We start from the raw sequence: 22,472 nt of genomic DNA, 5'->3' as shown, positions 1-22,472 counted from the left end.
TAGATACGAACATTCTGGTATTTGCAGATCCTTGTTATACATTATTCTGTTATAAGGAAAGCTATGGAGAAATGCAATTGTTTCCTATTAGTGTTGTTTACCTTTGGGACCTTGTATTTTCATGTAAATATCATAAGATGTGCCTTTTCCCCACTCCTCTAGACTGAAATTGTGATTTACATTACAAAGTTTGTAGATAATAAGGTACTGACTTCGTGTGGGAACCAACTGAGATCTGAAAGGCCCACCATTCAAACAAATCCAAGACTGTTTAGAACAAGGGAATCCAGTACATGGCATCCAGGCATGGCATCAGGCCGTAGGGACGATTCGTAGACATCACATTAAGAAGAAATATCTGAAGTGAATCACAGGAGAAACGAACACCAAAATATGGCAATAAAACACAATGTTTGCATTACGAGTAATGTGGGCATATTTCACTCTGCCCTGGCTTCTTGGTCAGGGAGTAGAGAAGCAGCTGGTGTATCTAGTTCTGCGGTCACGAAATATCAGCGAGACCCACTGAGGCCATGAGTGAAAGGAAATCATAACGTCAAGATGCTGGAGTGATCTAACCCACCACAACCCCAGAGGGAAGCATTTCAGAGCTTCAGGCTTTAACTGAATTCCAATTAATTAAAAGGTGGGAAATACCCATCGTCTCAACTTGCGTCTAGAAGTCACACCCTTACTCTTAGAGAGTATGTATTAAGTCCAGTTAGAAAAGGGGCCAGGTACTAAAACAAGGATATAAGTATATACACACCCATATATATAGGTATATGCACATAAAATAAAATGTATTGTGTGTCACAGGAGAATTACAAATACACTGTTCTGGAGGGTCAGTAAAGAGGGTGGGGCATACTTAGGAACCTTTTTAACCTGAAATGATGCTCACAGGACAGAAAGCAGTGGGTGTTCCCACAAAGTGGGAAGGAGAAGTGGGCTGGATTGTGGGTACGTCCGGATGGCTGGAGCCCTCGAGTCTAAGGCTGTGTTGTGATATAGTGTGTGGAGATTCACTGAAGAATTCTGAGCTGTGCATGGTCAGGTCTGAACTAAGGAAAGACTTCTCCAAACATGCTGGATCTCTATGAAGATGAGAACTTGTGAGTGGGGAGACCAGCTGGACAGCTAGAGACTATGGAACATGGAACTATATTCTGTGTCTGCTGAGATATGTTTGAGTAGATACAGATTTCATGGATCGATGTGACAGTGTGAAGGAAGAACTGGTCCCACTTGACAGCCTGGGACACAGGCAATTGCAATTCACAGATAAGGGTTCTGCTCTGGGCACTGAAAGAATTGTGGTTCTGTCCATAAAAAACAGACGCTGTGAGTGTGAGAAGGAGTCAGGTCTGGATTTAGTGATTCTGAGGTCTGGGCTTGAAGCAGACACATTTCCCTGCCTTCTGTTACCTTCTGTTACTCCCCTCTGTCTGATTTCATAACCCAGTGACAGCAGCATAGGACCCAGCCACGCAGGCACACGGATCCCACCAGTGGGGGGCAAGAGGAGAAGGAGGAGCAGAGGGGTTCCAGAGTTGTCCTCCTGACCCATCACCCATTGATTGCAAATATCACCTACTCTGTGTACAGAAGTTAAGAAAATTCCAGTACGTTAGGGAATTCATGAGTAGGGAAAGAAATAATAACTATTAATAGCTACTGAATTATCAACATATGAAAAGAATGGAGTTACATGTGCCGTTTACACTGTATCACTCTGTCCTATGAGAAAATTAGGGTCATTCTAAAGCTGAGAAATTGAACCACAAAAAAAGATGATGTGACATCTCCAAAGTCACACTCCTGCAAAATGGAATGGTCAGGTTTGAAGCAAGAAGGAAAATGCCTTTTATAAATAACTAGAGAGAAATACAACATGAATTTGCCATAAATGGGAGCAAAACTGAAAGGAATTTGGGATTTTAGGGAACGGAAAAAGTACTCATTGGATTTTTTTTTTTAATTCCGCTATAGTTAACATGCAGTGTAATATAGTTTCAGGTCTACAACAGAGTGACTCAACATTTACATACAACATCCAGTGCTCCTCACAAGTGCCCTCCTTAATGCCCATCATCCATCTAGCCCATCCCCCACCCGCCTCCCTCCATCAACCCTCACTTTGTTCTTTGTAAGTTAAGAGTCTGTTTCCTAGTTTGTCTTTTTTTTTCCTTTTGCTCATTTGTTTTGTGTCTTAAATTCCATATATGAGTGAAATCATATGGTATTTGTCTTTCTCTGAGTGACTTATTTTGCTTACATTCTACTCTCTAGCTCCATGCACATCATCCAATTGTTGCATAATAAAGAGCTGTGTGATCTGGATGGGAAGGTGCAGGTGCACCAGGAGGCAGGAATGTGTGACAGTGAGTGAGAGAGGAGAATAAAGTTGGAGGAGAGGGGTAAATTTAAATGGCTATCCTGAAGGGCTAGAAATTCATATTTAGCCCTGAAACTCAGGGAGCCAAACATCTGAACCTCTTTCTGGATGCCTCCCTCCCTCAGAGGTAAAACTTGCCTCACATTTATCCAGATATTTTTCAAGTAACATTTTTTCAGCAAGCAAGGTTTTGAGGATTGTTTTGTGTGTGTATCATCCTGTTTGAACTTTTTGTTTCTTCCCTCTATTTAAAAATTTTCTGAATAGGATGAGAATTAGGCTGGGAAGGGGTGAGCAGCGTCCTAAAAGTGCAAACTCCCATAACGTAAAATCTGTGCAGGGCAGTTCCCAGGAAGATTGTGACCGGGTCAGTCTAAGGAAGGTCATCACCTGCTGACCCTCAAGCTGACCTCTGTTTCACTTGTATTTGGGAAGCTCCACCTCCTCCCCACTCTGCTTTAATCTGTACTCCATTGTTGTCGTTAAATATTCATAACGTGTACAGGTGATGGAAGTTCTATGAAACTTTTTGGAAGATACAAAATCCCGAAAGGGGTGAGTAGCTAACCAGACAGCACCCACAAGGGAAGCCACACTTCCTATTTTGCTGGTGCTCTCCTTATTCCTCTCTCAAGGATCTTTCAGTGGTACATTGGCAATGTTGACTCAACATGTCACCGTAATCAAGGTGCAGGTGCAGATCACAGCAGAAATGGGAAGCCCAGTTCACCACCTCTTGTCCCTACTTCTCAGCAGCTCCCTCTTACCGCTGACACCCGTGCCTGGCAGTGGGCACTTAGAGGTTCCAGCTAGCATTTCACCTGTCCGTGACAACATGTGGATCAACAATCAGAGCTCTCGAGATGACTTCATCTTACTGGGATTCTCCGACCGCCCCTGGCTGGAGACGCCACTCTTTGTAATCTTTCTGGTGGCCTACATCTTTGCCTTATTTGGGAACGTGTCCATTATTCTTGTTTCCCGCCTAGACCCCCAGCTTGACAGTCCCATGTACTTTTTTGTCTCTAATCTGTCTCTACTGGACCTCTGCTACACTACCAGCACCGTGCCACAGATGTTAGTCAACCTTAGGGGACCAGAAAAGACCATTAGCTATGGTGGCTGTGTGGCCCAACTCTACATTTTCTTGGCCTTGGGTTCTACTGAATGCATACTTCTAGCCATCATGGCCTTGGATCGCTATACTGCTGTTTGCAAGCCCCTGCACTACCCAATCATCATGAGTCACAGACGCTGCATCCACATGGCCACTGGGACCTGGATCAGTGGCTTTGCCAACTCCCTTGTGCAGTCCACCCTCACCGTGGTGGTCCCACGGTGTGGACACAGGGTGGTGGACCATTTCTTCTGTGAAGTTCCTGCTCTTTTGAAACTAGCGTGTGCTGATACTCATGTGAATGAGGCTGAGCTCAACGTGCTGGGGGCGCTGCTGCTTCTGGTGCCCCTCACCCTCATCCTGGGCACCTATGTGCTCATTGCTCGGGCAGTAATGAGGATCCGCTCTGCTGAAAGTCGCTGGAAGGCCTTCAATACCTGTGCTTCACACCTGCTGGTCGTGTCCCTCTTCTACTTCACAGCCATCAGTATGTACGTCCAGCCTCCCTCTAGCTACTCTCATGACAGGGGGAAGATCATGGCTCTCTTCTATGGGATTGTCACTCCCACACTCAATCCATTTATCTACACACTGAGGAACAAGGACGTGAAAGCTGCCCTGGGAAGGGCACTGACCAAGGAGTTCTGGGTCAAGACAGGATGATCTCTGGAAAGGAGACCCACAAAGCAAGGAGGGATGTGTCAGCCTTTCAGGGAAGATTCTGGGCATGAAGTTATGAGACAATGCTGCATCACGTGTCATGAAGTTCACAGATGGAGCAGGACCAGAAAGGAGCAACAAGTCTGGGTGACCTCAGAGCTGTTTTCCACTTATGAGAACACCTGTCTTACAATACGAATCCCATAAGGTCATGTCATCTTCCTCCCCAACCTTGGCTACTAGTTAACCCTAACTACTGGCTAACTTAGTTTCAGAGGGGAAATTGGTGCAATAACTAGGCAAAAATATATTTAGAAAATATAGAAAATATATTTGGCCTGCATTATTTCTAAATGAATCCCAAAAAAATTAGAAATAATCACGTATTTAAAAAAACAACAACCATGCCACTGCCATCTTGAATCGACTTTAATCAACACATATGGACACCATGCAGTCATCTTCTGGCATTTGGTGACCAACTGTGTCACCCATGAGGGCCTTGGACCCAAAAGCAAGTGAACACAAGAGGCACTGAGGTCAAAAGCATCTAAAATAGAAATATGCAAAGGGAAAAATCCATGAAAAAATTTAGAGTCAGTGAATTTAAGTACACATTATTTTGACCTGAAACCCAAGTCAGTCTTTGTTATGATAAACAACAATGAGGTCATGGTCAATGAAACAGAAGTTACTCGGGGCCAAGAGACAAAACAAAGCACAGTGAACAGTGGGAAATATTCTAAGTCAAGAAACTGTACTAGTGACTAGAGAGTTTGACAAAGTAGCTTCTCTCACCATGTGAACGTGTCCTGCTTCAGTGTGGGAGTTAGGGGAATATGATGTTGAATGCAAAGCCTTAGTTCATCTATCAGACTTATTTTTTTAAAAATGTTTTATAACTCCTGGCTATAAATTGTTTTACACATACATTTTAGTCAAAATAGAGTGAATTCAGCAAAAACTCAATGCTATTGCCTGAAGTGAAAATCAAATCTCACATTTCATGAATGGGTATATATACCCCCTCAACGGAGTCATGTGTGCCTTTAGGGGACAAAATTCATCACCTTTGACTACAGTTCCTTTGCCACTAAAAAGGGGTGCTAACATTTGCCTTAAATCAAAGGTGTGTGAAATTATGTTCTTCACAGGACATTGACTTTAATATTTAATATTGTAACTCTGTTTCCTATAAACTAAATCTAGATAATTTTTTAAAGTTTATTATTTTTGAGAGAGAAAGACAGACAGAGCATGAGCAGGGGAGGGACAGAGAGACAGGGAGACACAGAATCTGAAGCAGGCTCCAGGCTCTGAGCTGTCAGCACAGAGCCTGACACAGGGTTCGAACTCAAGATCATGACCTGAGCCAAAGTTAGACGCTTAACTGACTGAGCCACCCAGGTGCCCCAAGCAAATCTAGATAATAAATTTTAATTCTAAATTCATAGAGCTCTAGTGCATTTTCAATTTGAAGATTTATAAAATCATGGACTAAGCACTTATTCTGACTTATCAATACAATTTCTATGTCATTGTCTCCCTTTTAATACACATTATTGAGCTTTCTGCATAAAATTATCCTTTCCAGGGGCCCCTGGGTGGCGCAGTCGGTTAAGCGTCCGACTTCAGCCAGGTCACCATCTCGCGGTCCGTGAGTTCGAGCCCCGTGTCAGGCTCTGGGCTGATGGCTCAGAGCCTGGAGCCTGTTTCCGATTCTGTGTCTCCCTCTCTCTCTGCCCCTCCCCCGTTCATGCTCTGTCTCTCTCTGTCCCCAAACGTTGAAAAAAATTAAAAAAAAAAAAAAATCTCTCCCCGGAGATAAAATACTCTAGTAAATGGAGATTACCACATGCCATGGAGTACTTCCTAGGACCCTCCTCCCTCTCCCCCTCCCACATATAAGCATCAATCCTGCCATGGGGTATTTCCTTGGACCCTCCTCCTTCCCCTCCCCACATATCACCATCAATCCTGCCATGGGTATTTCCTAGGACCCTCCCCCTCCCCACATATCAGCATCAATCCTGGACATTTCTAGCTCAGCATATTATACTTCATTAAAAAAAAATTCACAACCCTAAGGGCTGTGTCCTGCAGTGGCTTCTGTTTGAACACTTTATTGTGTTCACTGCCTGTCAGGAGACCTCCTTCCCAAACCCCCCTGTAATATTCATGTTTTAATGCCTTACATATCTGCAGATTTCTTTACAATGCTTTTGCATGATAAACATTTAGTAAATACACTAACATAATTAGGTCAAGATATGGCTCTTTTTTCCCTCCCCAATGCCCACTGCACTAACCCCCTTCCTGAAGGGACAGTGTGAGGCTCTGCTCCTGTTAATGATGTACCATGAACACATCACTGTCCGTGGCCCAGCTGTAAGTCAGATGAAGGTGGAACAGGGAGGAAAAAGCTTTTGCAAAATAAAGGCTCCTGGTTATACAAGGGAAAGACAGTCTGTTACCTCAATGTTTCTCCTTGGTTTCTTTAAACCACTAAAAAACTTTTTGGTTGCAGTGTTTCTCGAATTCATGATTCATTTTAACATGGAACCTCAAATCAATACTATCTAAAATATAAAATGTATCCTGGTATGTATTAAGAAAAAATGTTTATGGGTTTATTAATTCTAGTAAAACGGTATATCTCTCAGAGGGTATTTGAAGTCACTAGGCAAAAATGCTACATCTTCTTGGGTTTGTTAGTTTTGTTTAAAGGTCTAGATAGACTTAAAAATAACTGAACATTAAAACAACTATTTTGTATTGAAGTGATCAGGGATATATTATTGTGTGGAAGTTGCATACATTTTTAAACAAAAACATGGGTTTTCAAAAATATTTAGTGCTGATGTGAGAGGCTGTCCCCAAACCCTAGGGATATATTTTGATTTATCTTCAGTATTATAGATATAGTAGAGCAAAACCCTGAGATTTAAGCAAAAAAAGAATTCAATAGCTACTTGCCATTTGCAACTAAGTGGATGGAAATAGAGAGTATTATGCTAAGGGAAATTAGTCAGAGAAAGACAAATATCATATGACTTCACTCATATGAGGACTTTAAGATACAAAACAGATGAACATAAGGGAAGGGAAGCAAAAATAATATAAAAACGGGGGGGGGCAAAACATAAAGGACTCTTAAATATAGAGAACAAACAGAGGGTTACTGGAGGGGTGGGGGGAGATGGGCTAAATGGATAAGGGGGCTTAGGAAATCTACTCCTGAAATCACTGTTGCACCATATGCTAACTTGGATGTATTTAAAAAAAATAAATTTAAAAAAAGAACTGAATATTTAATTTTACAAATGTAATTAATACTTCTTCATGAATTCTGCCTGGTATTTTACAAGTTTATATATTTATATACATCACTAAGTGAATTATTGTATGTGTATTGCCAAGCAGGCAAATCAATTTGGTGCACGGTTAAAATCAAGATTAAAAAAGAACTCTTTTTAACATTCAAGAAAGTATTACTGAAACATTCGTGAATTGGTTAAATATTATATTGTAAAATTTTGCAAATATCAGTAAGTCATTAAATAGAAAAATGCTTTGTGATATAGAAAGAACAGCAGGCGAGCACATTCAATAGGTAAAAATATTTACGACAAAACAAAGTCATATTATTGTTTTTACGGAAGGAGAACTAGACACTTCCCAACAGAGTCAGGAACAAATCAAGGTTTCCCTCTGATCACAATTTTTATTACTGTTTTGGATTAACCACCTGCCATAGACTGAATGTTTGTGTCCTTCCAAAATTCATACGTGGAACTTATTCTCCATGTGTTAGTATTTGTATGTGAGCTTTCGGGAGCTGATTGGGTGGAGAGGGGGAGACTGTGGATGGGCTCAGAGCCCCCTGGTTCCTCGTCCCATGAGCAAAGAGCACAGTGAACACGGCTGTCTGTGAACCAGGAGGCCCACACCACACAAGGGTCTCCTGGCTGCTTGACGTTGGAACTGCCAGACTCCAGAACTGTGATAAATAGATTTCTGTTCTGGATAAGCCACAGCCTATCGTATTTTGTTATAGCAGCCAAACAGAATAAGAATAAAAGAACACCCATTGCCTTAAAAGAATTAGATTATTAAAAATGCGTAAACATTATAAAACAAGGAAGGCAGTGGCATTTTAATTAACTGTTCCAATAGTGAGGTTTCACTTATGTTGCAAATGTTTATTCCTTTACTCAGTGAATAGTTATTGATGTCACATGTATGTAAGCCACTGAACTAGAAGAGGCAATCTTAAGTGAGTAAGACATTGGCCCGTTCTCAAAGAGTACAAATCTAGAAGAAAACAGAGATGTGAATAAATAAGGACACAAAGCTGAGAGTCTAGAAAGACTCTAAAAGGTAAAGGCTGTAAAGGGTGAGAGACGACGTTGTGAAACAGGACAATCATCTCTGAATCCTGCAGAGGGCCAGTGTCCAGCTGAGTGTCCAGCAGCACGGCGGTCGGCACGAGCCCGCAGGAAACTGTGCAGGCTGAGGGAGTGGAGGACACGGTCTCCGAGCTTACACAAGGGCTGGGGACGCTGTGACTTCCCAGCAGCCAGACTTAAACGTAAGGATCATGGACACTGGGGTCGGCGCCCCAAAGCCCCAGCCGGGGCAGTAATCACCCTCAGCCATTCGCATCGGCCCTGGTCTCACCTAACAAATCCTCAAAAGAGCCAGCAGTATCAGATCGTTTCCAAGTGATTTCCAGAAAAAAGATGAAGACCTTTTATAGGGATATAAATATAGCTACCTTCTAATTACATCGGGACCACGTGACTCAGGGAAATAAAATGTGAGTGTAAGTAATAAGTGTCTTCAAAATTCCTGTCTTCTGGAGGCGGGGCGCGCCGCGGGGCTGCGGGTAACTGACGCCAGTCGCTCACTGCGGCTGCAGCGCGCAGAACCTGGGCGCCGAGAGAGGCTTGGCCCCGCGTGGGGTCGAGCCGGCGCGGCTGCCGCCGGGGAGCGTGAAGCGCGGGGCCACACACGCAGGGCCCAACTCATTAGGCCGTGAGCGGCCGCGGCCTTGGCGGCGAGGCCTCCCAGGTGCCGGCTGGGGCCCTAAGGAGCGGAGCTCAGGCTGGGCCCCGGCCGCGGGCGGGATAAGAGGCGGCGGGGCTGGGGCGCCTCCGGTGGCTCAGTGGGTTAAGCGTCCGACTTCCGGCTCAGGTCATGATCTGGAGGTTTGTGAGTTTGAGCGCTGCGGGGGGCTGTGTGCTGACAGCTCGGAGCCTGGAGCCTGCTTTGGATTCTGTGCCTCCGTCTCTCTCTGCCCCTCCCCCACCTGTGCTCTGTCTCTATCAAAAATAAAATAAAATGTAAAAAATATATATATTTAAAAATATATTAAAAAAAAAAAAAAGAGGCCTACGGTCCTGCTCGCGCGTGGAGGAGGAGGCAGCCGCGGCGGCGGCTGTTTTCCTAGAGAAAGAGAGCTTCGCTCTGTCCTTCTCTTCTGCCTCTGATGCAGAATTTGATGCTGTGGTTGGATATTTAGAGGACATTATCATGGATGATGAGTTCCAGTTATTACAGAGGAATTTCATGGACAAGTACTACCAGGAGTTTGAAGACACAGAAGAGAATAAACTCACCTACACACCTATTTTTAACGAATATATTTCTTTGGTAGAAAAGTATATTGAAGAACAGCTGCTGGAGCGGATTCCTGGATTTAACATGGCACCTTTCACCACAACTTCGCAGCACCATAACGATGAAGTGGCTGGTGACATATTTGACATGCTGCTCACGTTCACAGATTTTCTGGCTTTTAAGGAAATGTTTCTGGACTACAGAGCAGAAAAAGAAGGCCGGGGACTGGATTTAAGCAGTGGTTTGGTGGTGACTTCATTGTGCAAATCATCCCCTGTGCCAGCTTCCCAGAATGATCTGCGGCACTAGGTCCTACCACCAGGCAACGATATCTTTCTGGACGTCGCCAGCCCCATAGACTGGAAGAGGCTTTGGCTATGCGACAGAATACATCTTGGAAAGACTGGCTGTGTTCCACAACTCTTCACTGACGTTAAGTATTGGTGGGTCAGAAGACAGTCTTCTGACCCTCCTAGGCCCCTGAAGCACCTTGTGTTCAGTAATCCTAGCACTCCTCCCCAAGTAGGCCCCTCTCTCTGGCCTGAGTCAGGCTCCTCTGGAGCAAGCCTGAGGCCCGCATTCCCCCAGGGACCCCTTCCCCAGCATAAATGTTGGTAAGTCAGCAGCATTTGGAAGAACCCACCAGCTCCAGCCCTCTTTGGCTCCGCATGTCCATCAGGCTTTTTGTGTGCTCACAGCTTCCTGTATGCATCAGTTTCGGTCCTGCAGCCTCAGAGGGGTTTTTACCTGTGTGGGAACATTTCTCTAGGGTGTTCCTTGAGCTGGCTGCCCTCTGCAGCAGCTCCCATCCCAGCTAGTCCTGGCCATAGGAATAACTGAGAGATGCCCCTGACCTGAAGCTACATGTGAAAATCACTTCCTTGTCTTACACTCGGCAGTCCCTGCATCACTCTGTCTTCTGCTGGTCCTGATGTAGTCTGTTTCCAGAATTCTTTTAAGCATTTTTAGAAAACTATTTTTATAGATGAATACTCAGGCTGTTATGCCCAGAATTCGTGATCCCCAAAGACCACTAGGGAGCCGAGTCCGATGCAAAAGCAAAGAGCCTTTATTCGAGCTAGCTCGAGCTCAATCCCCTACCTGCACCTACGCAGCGGTGAGATACCAGGGAAAAAGAGCGAGTTTCAAAAGGACAAAGGTTTTATTGGGGCCTGGGGGGGCAGTTGGTGAGGTAATGGCTATGGCCTCAGCCGATTGGCTGGGGAAGGGTCCTGGGGAAGGGTCCGAGTCCTGTTAGGCAGGTGAGGGAGGGTTTACTCAAGGGGAGGAGGTGTGGTCAAGGTGAAGGACACAGAACAAGATGGAGTCGGCTGGCTAGGCCCGCCCTTTCAAGGCTAACCTAGTGGCTATAATCTCGGAGCTTCCATGATTACCTACTTAAAGATCAAAGTATTATATACTGTGTACTTTTTAGCTATTATCGCTATCAAAGCAAAGATGCTTTCTACGTTGGTGTACCTAGTTTACTGGCCCCAATGAGTGTGTGTTTATGCTGGAAGTAGGCTAAAAGGTCTCCCTTTCTTACAGCAGTTAAGTGTTCGTACAGGTTTGCTAAAACGCTTTCTGTTTGTTAGGTTTTCTGTTGGAGTAGGGACTCTGCAGTTCCTTCCTCCTGTCAAAATCTCCCTACCAAGGCAGTGTTCCGCTGGGCTGGCTCAGCATGAGGAGGAGAGAGCAAACAGCTTTAATAGTCATATGTATGCTTTGATTTAGCACAATGTTTCATAGAAATTACCAGAAAACATGATGTCACATCTCTAGAAAGAAAAGACATAGTATTTCAATTCTCAATGTGTACCTTCCATATTTTTTTAAGTAAAAATAAGACTATACTTATAAAAAAAAATCCTGTCTTCTGGAAAACAGTGTGGAGGTTACTCAAAAAATTAAAAATAGAACTATCCTATGACCCAGCAATACCACTGCTAGGAATTTACCCAAGGGATACAGGAGTGCTGATGCATAGGGGCACTTGTACCCCAATGTTTATAGCAGCACTTTCAACAATAGTCAAATTATGGAAAGAGCCTGAATGTCCATCAACTGACGAATGGATAAAGAAGATGTGGTTTATATATGCAATGGAATACTACTTGGCAATAAGAAAGAATGAAATCTGGCCATTTGCAGCAACATGGATAGAACTAGAAGGTATTATGCTAAGTGAAATAAGTCACACAGAGAAAGAAAGTACCATATGTTTTCACTCTTATGTGGATCTTCAGAAACTTAACAGAAGACCATGGGGGAGGGGAGGGGGAGGAAGTTACAGAGAAGGAGGGAGGCAAACCATAAGAGACTGAGAACAAACTGAGGGTTGATGGGGGATGGGGGAGAGGGGAGGGTGGGTGATGGGCATTGAGGAGGGCACCTGTTGGGATGAGCACTATGTGTTGAGAAACCAATTTCTCAAAAATTATATTAAAAAAATAAAATAAAACTCCTGTCTTTCCCCTACTTCTGGCACTTCTCCTGGTCCTCAGCAACTTTGCAGGTCACATTTTGAGAGGTCTGGATCACCTGGTTATTGGAAAGAATAAGACACTGATTTCCACAGTCATATTTTATATGAATAAAAAATGTAGTATTTGGGTCTAAATTACTGAGTTGGGATTGTTACTGCAGCTAGCCCTAACCTCCCTTGAACAATAGAGGTACAGCACACATAAAATCCCAAAAGTAAGGTAAGCATTATTGTGAAAAAGTGTTTAAACTTGATACCTGGAAAATAAATACCACAATTAGGTAAAATAACAGTATTCCCATTATACCCCACATACACCTATAAGAAGTGCAAACCAATTTTGCTTGTGTGACACTTTACACTGATAGCCATGTTTATAAACGTAAGCCAGCACATGATTTTCTGAGTTCGGTTTAGCAAGTAAAAAACCCTTAAAGTTTTTGTGTAAATCCACGGCGTGGTTGGTGGGAGGGGTATGTGAAGGAGAAAACGCTCAAACCAGCAAGCAAGCCAAAGTAGCATTCCTTATGTTAACTGAATCACACAATAAGTCCAGATACCCTCCATCCCCACCCAGTTAGGATCTATTTCTCTTGTGCTGAGAACTTGTAAGATCTACTCTTCAGATAGGTGGGAAGAGGGCAGTGGAGCAGGAAGGCCCTGGGCTGGCCTCACCCACGAACACAACTACGTAACTCAATCATTCTGAACACCCCAAAACGAACCTGAAGACTGTCAGGACAAGCTCCACAACCTAAGGTAGAGAAGAGGCCACAGCCAAGAAGGTAGGAATGCCCAGATGCAGTTTGGGAGAGAAATGGACCTTGGCCGCTGGGATGGGGAGGGGGCCGAGGTAGAGGTCAAGGAAAAGGGCAAGGGAGGGAGTGGGGAATGATGAATCTCCCTAGCAACCATCCCGCAGGGCTAGAGGGGCTGGATCTCCTGACTTCTGGCAACAGCAGGAATTCAAGCCTGGAATGTTAAAGGAGGAGGCTGGGATCAGCCTGAGGGCACTGTCTTGCTCTTGGAGACAAAGAGGGACAAACAGCCCAAGGACAGCGAGGAGGAAGCAATCTGAGAAGCTCCTGGGGTGCAGAGTGGGGAGGTTATTTGCTCATCTCTGTGCACATCCCAGAGAGGCAGCATTCTCAGAAAGACCCCACTAGGAACAGGACGTGGCCGGAGCCATTTCCCTCCTGTGGCCACCAGCAGCCAACACTCGCCACCTAACTGGCTTCTGACAGATGTGAGGTGATATTTCACTGTAATTTTGACTGATGAATGGATAAAGATGTGGAATATATATATATATACAATATATTACTCATTCATCAAAAGGGATGAAATGTTGCCATTTACAATTGACACGGATGGAGGTAGAGAGTATTATGCTAAGCGAAACAAGTCAGGGAAAGATGAATACCGCATGATTTCACTCATACGTGGAGTTTAAGAAACAAATGATCATAGAAAAACAAAGAGACAAACCAGGAAACAGACTCTTAACTGTAGAGAACAAACCAACCAATGGTTAACAGAGGGGAGACTGTGGGGGATGGGTGAATGGGAATCAAGGAGGGTGAAAAAGGCGGGCCTGCCCCAGCTGACTCCATCTTGCTCTGTGTCCTTCACCTTGACCACGCCTCCTCCCCTTGAGTAACCTCCCGCTCACCTGCCTAACAGGACTGGGACCCTTCCCCAGCCAATCGGCTGAGGCCACAGCCATTATCTCACCAACTGCCCCTAGGCCCCAATAAAACCTTTGTCCTTTTGAAACTCGCTCTCTCTCCCAGGTATCTCACCGCTGCCTCGGTGCAGGTAGGGGATTGAGCTCGAGCTAGCTCAAATAAAGGCTCTTTTGCTCTTACATCGGACTCGGCTCCCTGGCGGTCTTTGGGGATCACGAATTCTGGGCATAACTGAGGGCACTTGTGATGAGCACTGGGTATTGTGTGTAAATACTGAATCAATAAATTGCACACCTGAAATTAATATTACACTGTACTTTAACTAACTGGAGTTAAATTTTTTTTAATGTTTATTTATTTTTGAGAGAGAGATGGAGCATGAGCCAGGGAGGGGCAGAAAGAGGAACACACAGAATCTGAAGCAGGCTCCAGGCTCTGAGCTGCCAGCACAGAGCCCAACGTGGGGCTTGAACCCACAAACTGCAAGATCCTGACCTGAGACCAAATCGGACGCTTAACCAACTGAGTCACCCAGGTGCCCCAAACTAACTGGAGTTTAAATAAAAACTTTTTAAAAATGGCCAGAATGAAATCTTGTCGTTTGCAACTACATGGATGGAACTGGAGGGTATTATACTAAGTGAAATTAGTCAGAGAAAGACAAAAATCATATGACTTCACTCATATGAGGACTTTAAGAGACAAAACAGATGGACATAAGGAAAGGGAAACAAAAATAATATAAAAACGGGGAGGGGGACAAAACAAAAGAGACATAAATATGGAGAACAAACTTAGGGTTGCTGGAGGGTTTGTGGGAGGGGGGATGGGCTAAATGGGTAAGGGGTATTAAGGAATCTACTGAAATCATTGCTTCACTATATACTAATTTGGATGTAAATTTTAAAAAATAAAAAAATAAAGTCAAATAAAAAAAATGGTCAGAAGACATGAATAGACATTTTTCCAAAGAAATCCAGATGGCTAACAGACACATGAAAAGATGCTCAACACCACTCCTCATCAGGGAAATACAAATCAAAACCATGATGAGATACCACCTCACACCAGTCAGAATGGCTAACATTGACAATTCAGGCAACAACAGGTGTTGGTAAGGATGTGGAGAAAGGGGAACCTTCTTGCACTGTTGGCGGGAATGCAAACTGGTGCAGTCACTCTAGAAAATAGAGTATGGAGGTACCTCAAAAATGTTTAATTTAAAATTTAAATTTTTAAATTTAAGTGATTTGATATATGCATATATTGTGAAACGATCAGACAATAACTCTAGATACCATCTACCCCCACACACAATTAGGATCTATTTTTCCAACTACCCTATGACCGAGCAATTGCACTACTAGGTATTTACCCAAAGAATACAAAAACATTAATTCAAAGTGAAACATGCACACTGATGTTTATAGCAGCATTATCAACAATAGCCAAATTATGAAAACAGTCCAGTGTTGATCAACTGATGAATGGATAAAGAATATGTAGTATGTATACACCCCTCCAACACACACACACACAATGGACTATTACTCAGCCATGAAAAAGAATGAAATCTTGCCATTTGCAGCAATGTGGATGAAACTAGAGTGTATTATGCTAAGTGAAATAAGTCAGTCAGAGAAAGATAAATACCCTATGATTCCACTCATATGTGGAATTTAAGAAACAAAACAAATGAGCAAAGGGGAAAAACAGACAAACCAGGAAAAGACTTACCTATACAGAACACACTGATGGTCACCAGAGGGAGGTGGGAGGGGGGAGAGAGAAATGTCATGGGGATGAAGGAGGGTATAGAGCACTGGATGTTGTTTGCAAGTGAATCACCATGTTGTACACCTGAAACTAATATTACACTGTATGTTAACTGGAATTAAATTTAAAACTTACAAAAATCTACTCTAGTAGCAATGTTCAAATATATATCATTGTTAAGTATAGTCACCATGCTGTACAAGGCATTCCCAGAACTTACTTGTCTTAAACCCAAAGTTTGTATCCTTTGATGACTTTCACCCATTTTGCCCAGGCCCCTCTCTCCACCTGTGTTAACCACCAATCTGTTCTCTGTGAATATGAGTTCCTTTTTGTTTAGATCACACAGTATTTGTCTATCTCTATATGACTTATTTACCTGACAACCATTTTTAGTATTGAAAATATAGGTCCCTTCTGAGCTGTCCAGTAATTTGAATAAATGACAGCTAATCACTTTTGCTGCAAACACACTCCTTTTTCTACAATCGTCTTAAAGTTTTCAATTCTGGAATGATTCAGTTTTGGTTTGATGAGGACAGTAGATATTTTAGATTTTTTTTTTTTTGAGTTTTTATTTTGGCGGTCATTGGATGCTTTTAACATGTATTTATGGGATTTACCCATTCTTTAAACAAGAAAACACACCCACCCACCTCTCCAATTTCTATGTGATTTTGTATATAAGATATATTTTATTATTTTGTCCTATTTGAACTATACCATGATTTTCTTGGAATTAGCCCACTAATTAATATGTTGACATGCTTGGATTCTCTAATATTGATTTTAACTTCTTTTGATAATCATCTACCACTCTTATCCAAAGCTTTAATGAAAATATTGATCAGATCACAATAAAAACCTGTATTAAAATAGCAGATAGTCTTCTGAAAACTTAATTTCAGAGATCTCTTTTTGATCACTTTATTGTTCATGAAAACGTTATAAAAACAGGTGAGATGCTCCCAGAGACACTTCCTGAGGTACTGAAGCAGGACTATAATTAATGATCTGGACTCAAAACCAAGCCTGCTGGTTTACAACTTTTAAAATTCAATTTCTTAATATTAAAAATAGGGGAACTTAGAGCTATTTTTAAGTGGTGGTCAAATGGAATATAACTGACATTGAAATTTTGATATTTAGGAGTAGTTGGAAGATTTAAAAATTTTTAATTTCTTTTACCGTTAAGAAAGTAGATCCAACTTCGGCTCAGGCATGATCTCACAGTTTTTGAGTTCGAGCCCCATGTCGGGCTCTGTGCTGACAGCTCAGAGCCTGGAGCCTGCTTCGGATCCTGTGTCTCCTCCTTCTGCACCTCTCCTGCTTGCACTCTGTCTGTCTCTCTCTCAAAAATAAATAAACATTATAAAACAAACAAAAAAAACCCGAAAGTAGATTTCATTAATGTTCATATTGCAATAAAAAATGCCTTTCCTACAATGATAGGAATTTGAAAACTGAATACATCGGTCTTTAGTTGAAAATTACTCATTTATGTGATTGTTATAATGGGACCCAGATGATCAGGTTCAGAGTTATTTTAGAAAAGATCGTGTTTAGATGAAGTTTAAACTCAGTGAGCTCTGAATATTGCTTTAGTGCTAAGATACTTGATTCTATTATTATGTATAAGTGTATACAAACAAATAATTACTAAATATTTCCTTTTTCTTTTTTTTTCTTTTTTACTGTTCATTTATTTTTGAGAGAGAGAGAAGAAAAAGAGACAGCACGAGCTGGGGAGGGACAGAGAGAGAGGGAAACACAGAATCCAAAGCAGACTCCAGGTTCTGAGTAGTCAGCACAGAGGTGGATGCGGGGCTTGAACCCATGAACTGTGAGATCATAACCTGAGCCGAAGCTGGATGCTTAACCAACTGAGCCACCCAGGCACCCCAGTATACCCTTTTTCTAAATGAGGCCCTTATGAGCAGGCATGATTTTATTGATGACCACTAAATTGAAATTGTTAATAGAAAGTTGAATTGAAATAGAAATTGAATTGTTAATGAAAAAATACTGTTTTCTAGAGAAATCTAAGTCTGACCTTATACTGTAGAAAATAAGTTATATACATTATGCATTTTTCCCTCCCTGGAAGGCACAGGCTACAAGATACAGTTAACCTAAGATGGTAATTAATTACTTTCCACTGAGGCAATCCCTTGGGGGGCCACTCCATTAAGCCCCACGCTCTGAACTGTGTTTACCTGAAACACCACCCTCGCCAAGCAGACCTGCTCCCTGGTACCTGGGCCACACTCGATTCTTTTCAGTGTCAATGGGTTTTGGGAGAAGTTAAAATGTCCCTGGGTCTATGCCCTCTGTTCAGCCTCTTATGAAAGCATCTCAGTCCTTTCCTGGCCTGAACATTTCAGAGACCAGGCTACCAACTTGGCTTTTAAAACAAAGATGCTCAGTTTTAGGATTAAATGAGATTTGCTCCTACTGACCAAGACCAACTCTGGTGAGTGCAACTTCTCCATATTTTGCGAAATGTATAGCCATCCTCCTGAGGAGAATGGTCACGATGTCTGTGTTTCCTCTCACATCTCATTCATGTTCTGAACCTCGTTCATGTTCAGACACCTATGAAACCTTCAAAATAGATCTAGCAAATCCACAAATGATCTTCAAAATGGCCAATTCAATGTGCTTTTGTTGTTATTTTAAATTTCCTTTCTTAAACATATGATCCTATCATATAGTTTCTTCTGAAACATTTCTCTTCCATTGGCTCTGTGAGGCCACTCACTGCTGGTTTTCTCCTTCCTCTGTGACTGTCTTCCTCAGCCCCTGGCTCCTCTCATGCATATCTCTTGAAATTTGACGGTATCTGAACATCATCCTCAGCCCTATTTTCTGTCTTTTTTTCCCCTAAAAATATTCTTGTAAGTGCCTTTCAAAGGAGCTAGGTTCACTGCTTTTCTACATTGATGGTGTTTTCAGTTCTAGATCCTCATATTCGACCTCAAGCTCAGCACACAATCACCTCAGACTGGGTCTTTCTCATCAGGGTCACCTCCTCTCCCAACCACCTCCCTGTCTGTATCTGTTTTGGAGAATAGCACAATATCTTTTCTCTGTACATCCATCACATCAGGTTTTATCTGCCCATTTTCTCTTGTACTTGTCACTTCTTCTTGTCACACTTACAGATCAGTTCAAACCTTCACCATCCCTGGCAATATTTCATTTTTCAATCTTACATCCTGCTAATCCAAACATCCATGCTGTTGCCAGAATGCTTCCTAAAAATTAGTTTCAGCGAGTTCTCAAAATAGATTACAGCAAAACAAAAAGGTACTACCTCAGTGATTTTCAACCTCTTTCCATTGGGTAGGGATTAATCAATGTAATAAACCACAGTATCTGATGGACTAATTCAAGCAACTTGATAAACTGTATAGAATTGAAATCAATCAAGTATATACCCAGTTAAATAAATATTTACTTAGTGCTTCTATGTTAGGTACCATTATCAAAGGTGGAGAAATGGACAGAGATGGTGAAGAAATTGCCTTCTTGACCAAGAAACTCACTGAAGGTGAATTGACCTTTCAACAAATCCACAGATTTTTAAATTTTTTTTTTCAACGTTTATTTATTTTTGGGACAGAGAGAGACAGAGCATGAACGGGGGAGGGGCAGAGAGAGAGGGAGTCACAGAATTGGAAACAGGCTCCAGGCTCTGAGCCATCAGCCCAGAGCCCGACACGGGGCTCGAACCCACGGACCGCGAGATCGTGACCTGGCTGAAGTCGGACGCTTAACCGACTGCGCCACCCAGGCGCCCCAATTTTTAAAAAGAAGTAGAAATCAGTGGAGTAAACTCTGATACACAGAATGGCTTTATGATTCTACAGTATCACCTTTAACATAAAACGTGACACCAGCCAATCCCCCTAACAATTATGTTATATGTGGTATTAAGGTTTTGTTTATTTGATTGATTATTTTTAGAAATGAGCACTCACTAGCTAATATATTTCATGTCCTGGAGAAAAAGAAAAGTAAATGTTTACTCTTATTGGAGAAGTCACAATAGAGATAATACTGGAAAGGCATATACTCTATTATGTAGCATTCTGCCTACAATGTACTAAGAACTAAATACTTCTTCAAAAATTTGTTTAAGTCATCTATTCATTCAGAGAGAGACAGTGAGAGATTGAGAGCAGGGGAGGAATAGAGAGAGAGGAAGAGAGAGAGAATCCCAAGCAGGTTCCTCACTGACAGAGTGTAGCCCTATGCGGGGCTCAAACTCACAAACTGTGAGATCATGACCTGAGCCGAGATCAAGAACCAGGCGCTTAAACGACTGAGCCACCCACTGCCCCAGAACTCAATATTTTTTAGAAAACCTCATTATTTGTTCACATGAACCTGATTGGACATATCCAAATCCAAATCATCCTAAGGTTTTAAAAATTAAAAGGACAAGGCACCATCAGACAGTTGTGATATCTATCAAGTTCCAAACCTCAGAATTCAACGCTTAGTTTCAGTGGCATCTGCATGTGACAACTTTGAGGTTTATTTCACTGTTTGAGCTTGCTCTAGGAAGTTCATTCCAACCAAGTTTCATATTTTAAAAATGTTGAGAGCCTTTCAGAGGCAAGGAATATGACTGTTTTCAGAGTGAACAGCTCCCCTACATTTGCCTCTGGTCTGTTCTTAGATCCACTTACAAGGTGGTACCAACAATTTAATTTTAGATGGTTAACAAAAGAAATGTTACTACCTTACTGTAATACTAAGGTATCATAATAAGATGCAATAATACTAGTACAATCTTCAATGACTATGTTGAGTGGAAAGATTTCATTGTCTCTGTCAGTTTCACACCTTTAACAATCCAAACTCTGCTCCAGAAAATTCTGATGACTTTTTTCAAGCTATGTGATGCCATTGGTCACCCTTAGAGCTTCTGTTTCTGAATAATAAGTAAAGGTTTTTCTTTTTTTAATATATGAAATTTATTGTCAAATTGGTTTCCATACAACACCCAGTGCTCATCCCAAAAGATGTTCTCTTCAATGCCCATCACCTCCCCTCCCCTCCCTCCCACCATCAACCCTCAGTTTGTTCTCAGTTTTTAAGAGTCTCTTATGCTTTAGCTCTCTCCCACTCTAACCTCTTTTTTTTTCTTCCCCTCCCCCATGGGTTTCTGTTAAGTTTCTCAGGATCCACATAAGAGTGAAAACATATGGTATCTGTAGTAAAGGTTTTTCTAAATGAAGTGTTACCTAATCACTACGGGGATACGTTTGTCTTGATTTCGGTAGGTCTATGTTAGGTGCACTGTTAACCTGACATGCAGATATACTAAATATGATACATTCTTTCTACTGTTGTTTGGCTTCCTAGACAGTCATACTTGCTACGTTCAGTGTGACCATGGCCAATTTGACCTCCATGAGTGGATTCCTCCTTATGGGGTTTTCTGAAAACCGAAAGCTTCAGATTTTATATGCATTGCTGTTTTTGGTGACATACCTGATGGCCTTGACAGGAAACCTCCTCATCATCACCGTGACCACGTTGGACCATTGCCTTCAGTCCCCCATGTATTACTTTTTGAAGCACCTCTCTGTCCTGGACCTCTGTTTCATCTCTGTCACAGTGCCTCAGTCCATTGCAAATTCACTTACGAACAGCGGTTACATTTCACTTGGTCAGTGCATCCTTCAGGTTTTCTTCTTCATAGCTCTGGCCTCATCAGAAGTGGCCATCCTCACCGTGATGTCTTACGACCGGTATGTCGCCATCTGTCGGCCCCTGCAGTATGAGACCATCATGGACCCCTGCACTTGTAGGCACGCCGTGGCAGCTGTGTGGCTTGCTGGGGGCTTCTCTGGGCTCATGCATACTGCTGTGAACTTCTCCATACCTCTCTGTGGGGAGAGAGTCATTTACCAGTTCTTCTGTGACATTCCTCAGATGCTGAAACTAGCTTGTTCTCATGAATTCGTCAATGAGATTGCAGTGGCTGCCTTCACAACTTCAGCAGCATTCATCTGCCTGGTGTCCATTGTGCTCTCCTACGTCCACATCTTCTCTGCCGTGCTGAGGATCCCATCAGCAGAGGGCCGGACCAAGGTCTTCGCCACCTGCCTACCACACCTGTTTGTAGTCACCTTCTTCCTCTCCACAGCAGGTTTTGAGTTTCTGCGGCCCCCTTCTGACTCCCAATCAGCTATGGACCTCATGTTTTCCATATTCTACACGGTGATACCACCCACACTCAATCCGGTTATCTACAGTTTACGCAATGAAGCCATGAAGGCCGCTCTGAGGAAGGTGCTGTCAAAAGGAGAAGTTTCCCCGAGAAAGATGTATTTAAAAGCCATTTTTAAATTCTAAAGAACCATACAAATAAAAGTTATTGTCATTAGGTTTCAGATTGTAAAAGAGTAAGTCTGATTTCCACCCTTCCAATGTTTCTATTCTTCATATTCTGCTCAAAATCTGAGTAAGATATTATGCTTCTCAGGATAGTGGCCTTCCTTCCTCCAATTCAGGTGTTATTTTAAGGCATCTTTTAGGATTTTTTTTCTGAAATAAAACAGAAAGGGCAATGAGTTTAGGGCCTGGCCGGCATCATCTGAAGGTGATTTCTAACAGCTTTACTCCTAGCCTATTTACTAATAGGCTCCAGACTGCTGGCACATAGGCTGACTGTGTTTATGGGGGCACGTTCCTGGTATAGTTCTTGGT

At 42.5% G+C, this 22,472-nt stretch overlaps 3 protein-coding genes across 3 annotated transcripts; all 3 read left to right on the top strand.

Moving 5' to 3' along the window:
• Positions 1 to 2,352: 2,352 nt before the first annotated feature.
• On the top strand, positions 2,353 to 4,498 carry LOC101081467 (olfactory receptor 2B6). Its single transcript, XM_003985635.4, has one exon. The coding sequence runs from the start codon at positions 3,057 to 3,059 to the stop codon at positions 4,176 to 4,178; it is 1,122 nt and encodes a 373-aa protein (XP_003985684.3). The 5' UTR covers positions 2,353 to 3,056; the 3' UTR covers positions 4,179 to 4,498.
• A 1,969-nt stretch (positions 4,499 to 6,467) lies between these two features.
• Positions 6,468 to 10,454, top strand: LOC101081221 (ADP-ribosylation factor-like protein 2-binding protein). The gene is made up of 3 exons (XM_045058423.1): positions 6,468 to 6,563; positions 9,040 to 9,212; positions 9,566 to 10,454. The coding sequence occupies exons 1-3, from the start codon at positions 6,468 to 6,470 to the stop codon at positions 10,104 to 10,106; spliced, it is 810 nt and encodes a 269-aa protein (XP_044914358.1). The 3' UTR covers positions 10,107 to 10,454.
• Positions 10,455 to 21,152: 10,698 nt separating this feature from the next.
• On the top strand, positions 21,153 to 22,162 carry LOC101080967 (olfactory receptor 14J1). The gene has a single exon (XM_003985633.4). It carries the CDS (start codon positions 21,153 to 21,155, stop codon positions 22,116 to 22,118), a length of 966 nt encoding a protein of 321 aa, XP_003985682.2. The 3' UTR covers positions 22,119 to 22,162.
• Positions 22,163 to 22,472: the final 310 nt, after the last annotated feature.

The sequence above is a fragment of the Felis catus genome, chromosome B2 (genome assembly GCF_018350175.1).
Source record: "Felis catus isolate Fca126 chromosome B2, F.catus_Fca126_mat1.0, whole genome shotgun sequence".
NCBI lineage: Eukaryota > Metazoa > Chordata > Mammalia > Carnivora > Felidae > Felis > Felis catus.
Note: the sequence above shows the minus strand (reverse complement) of the source record. Positions and strands in the feature narration are given on the sequence as shown.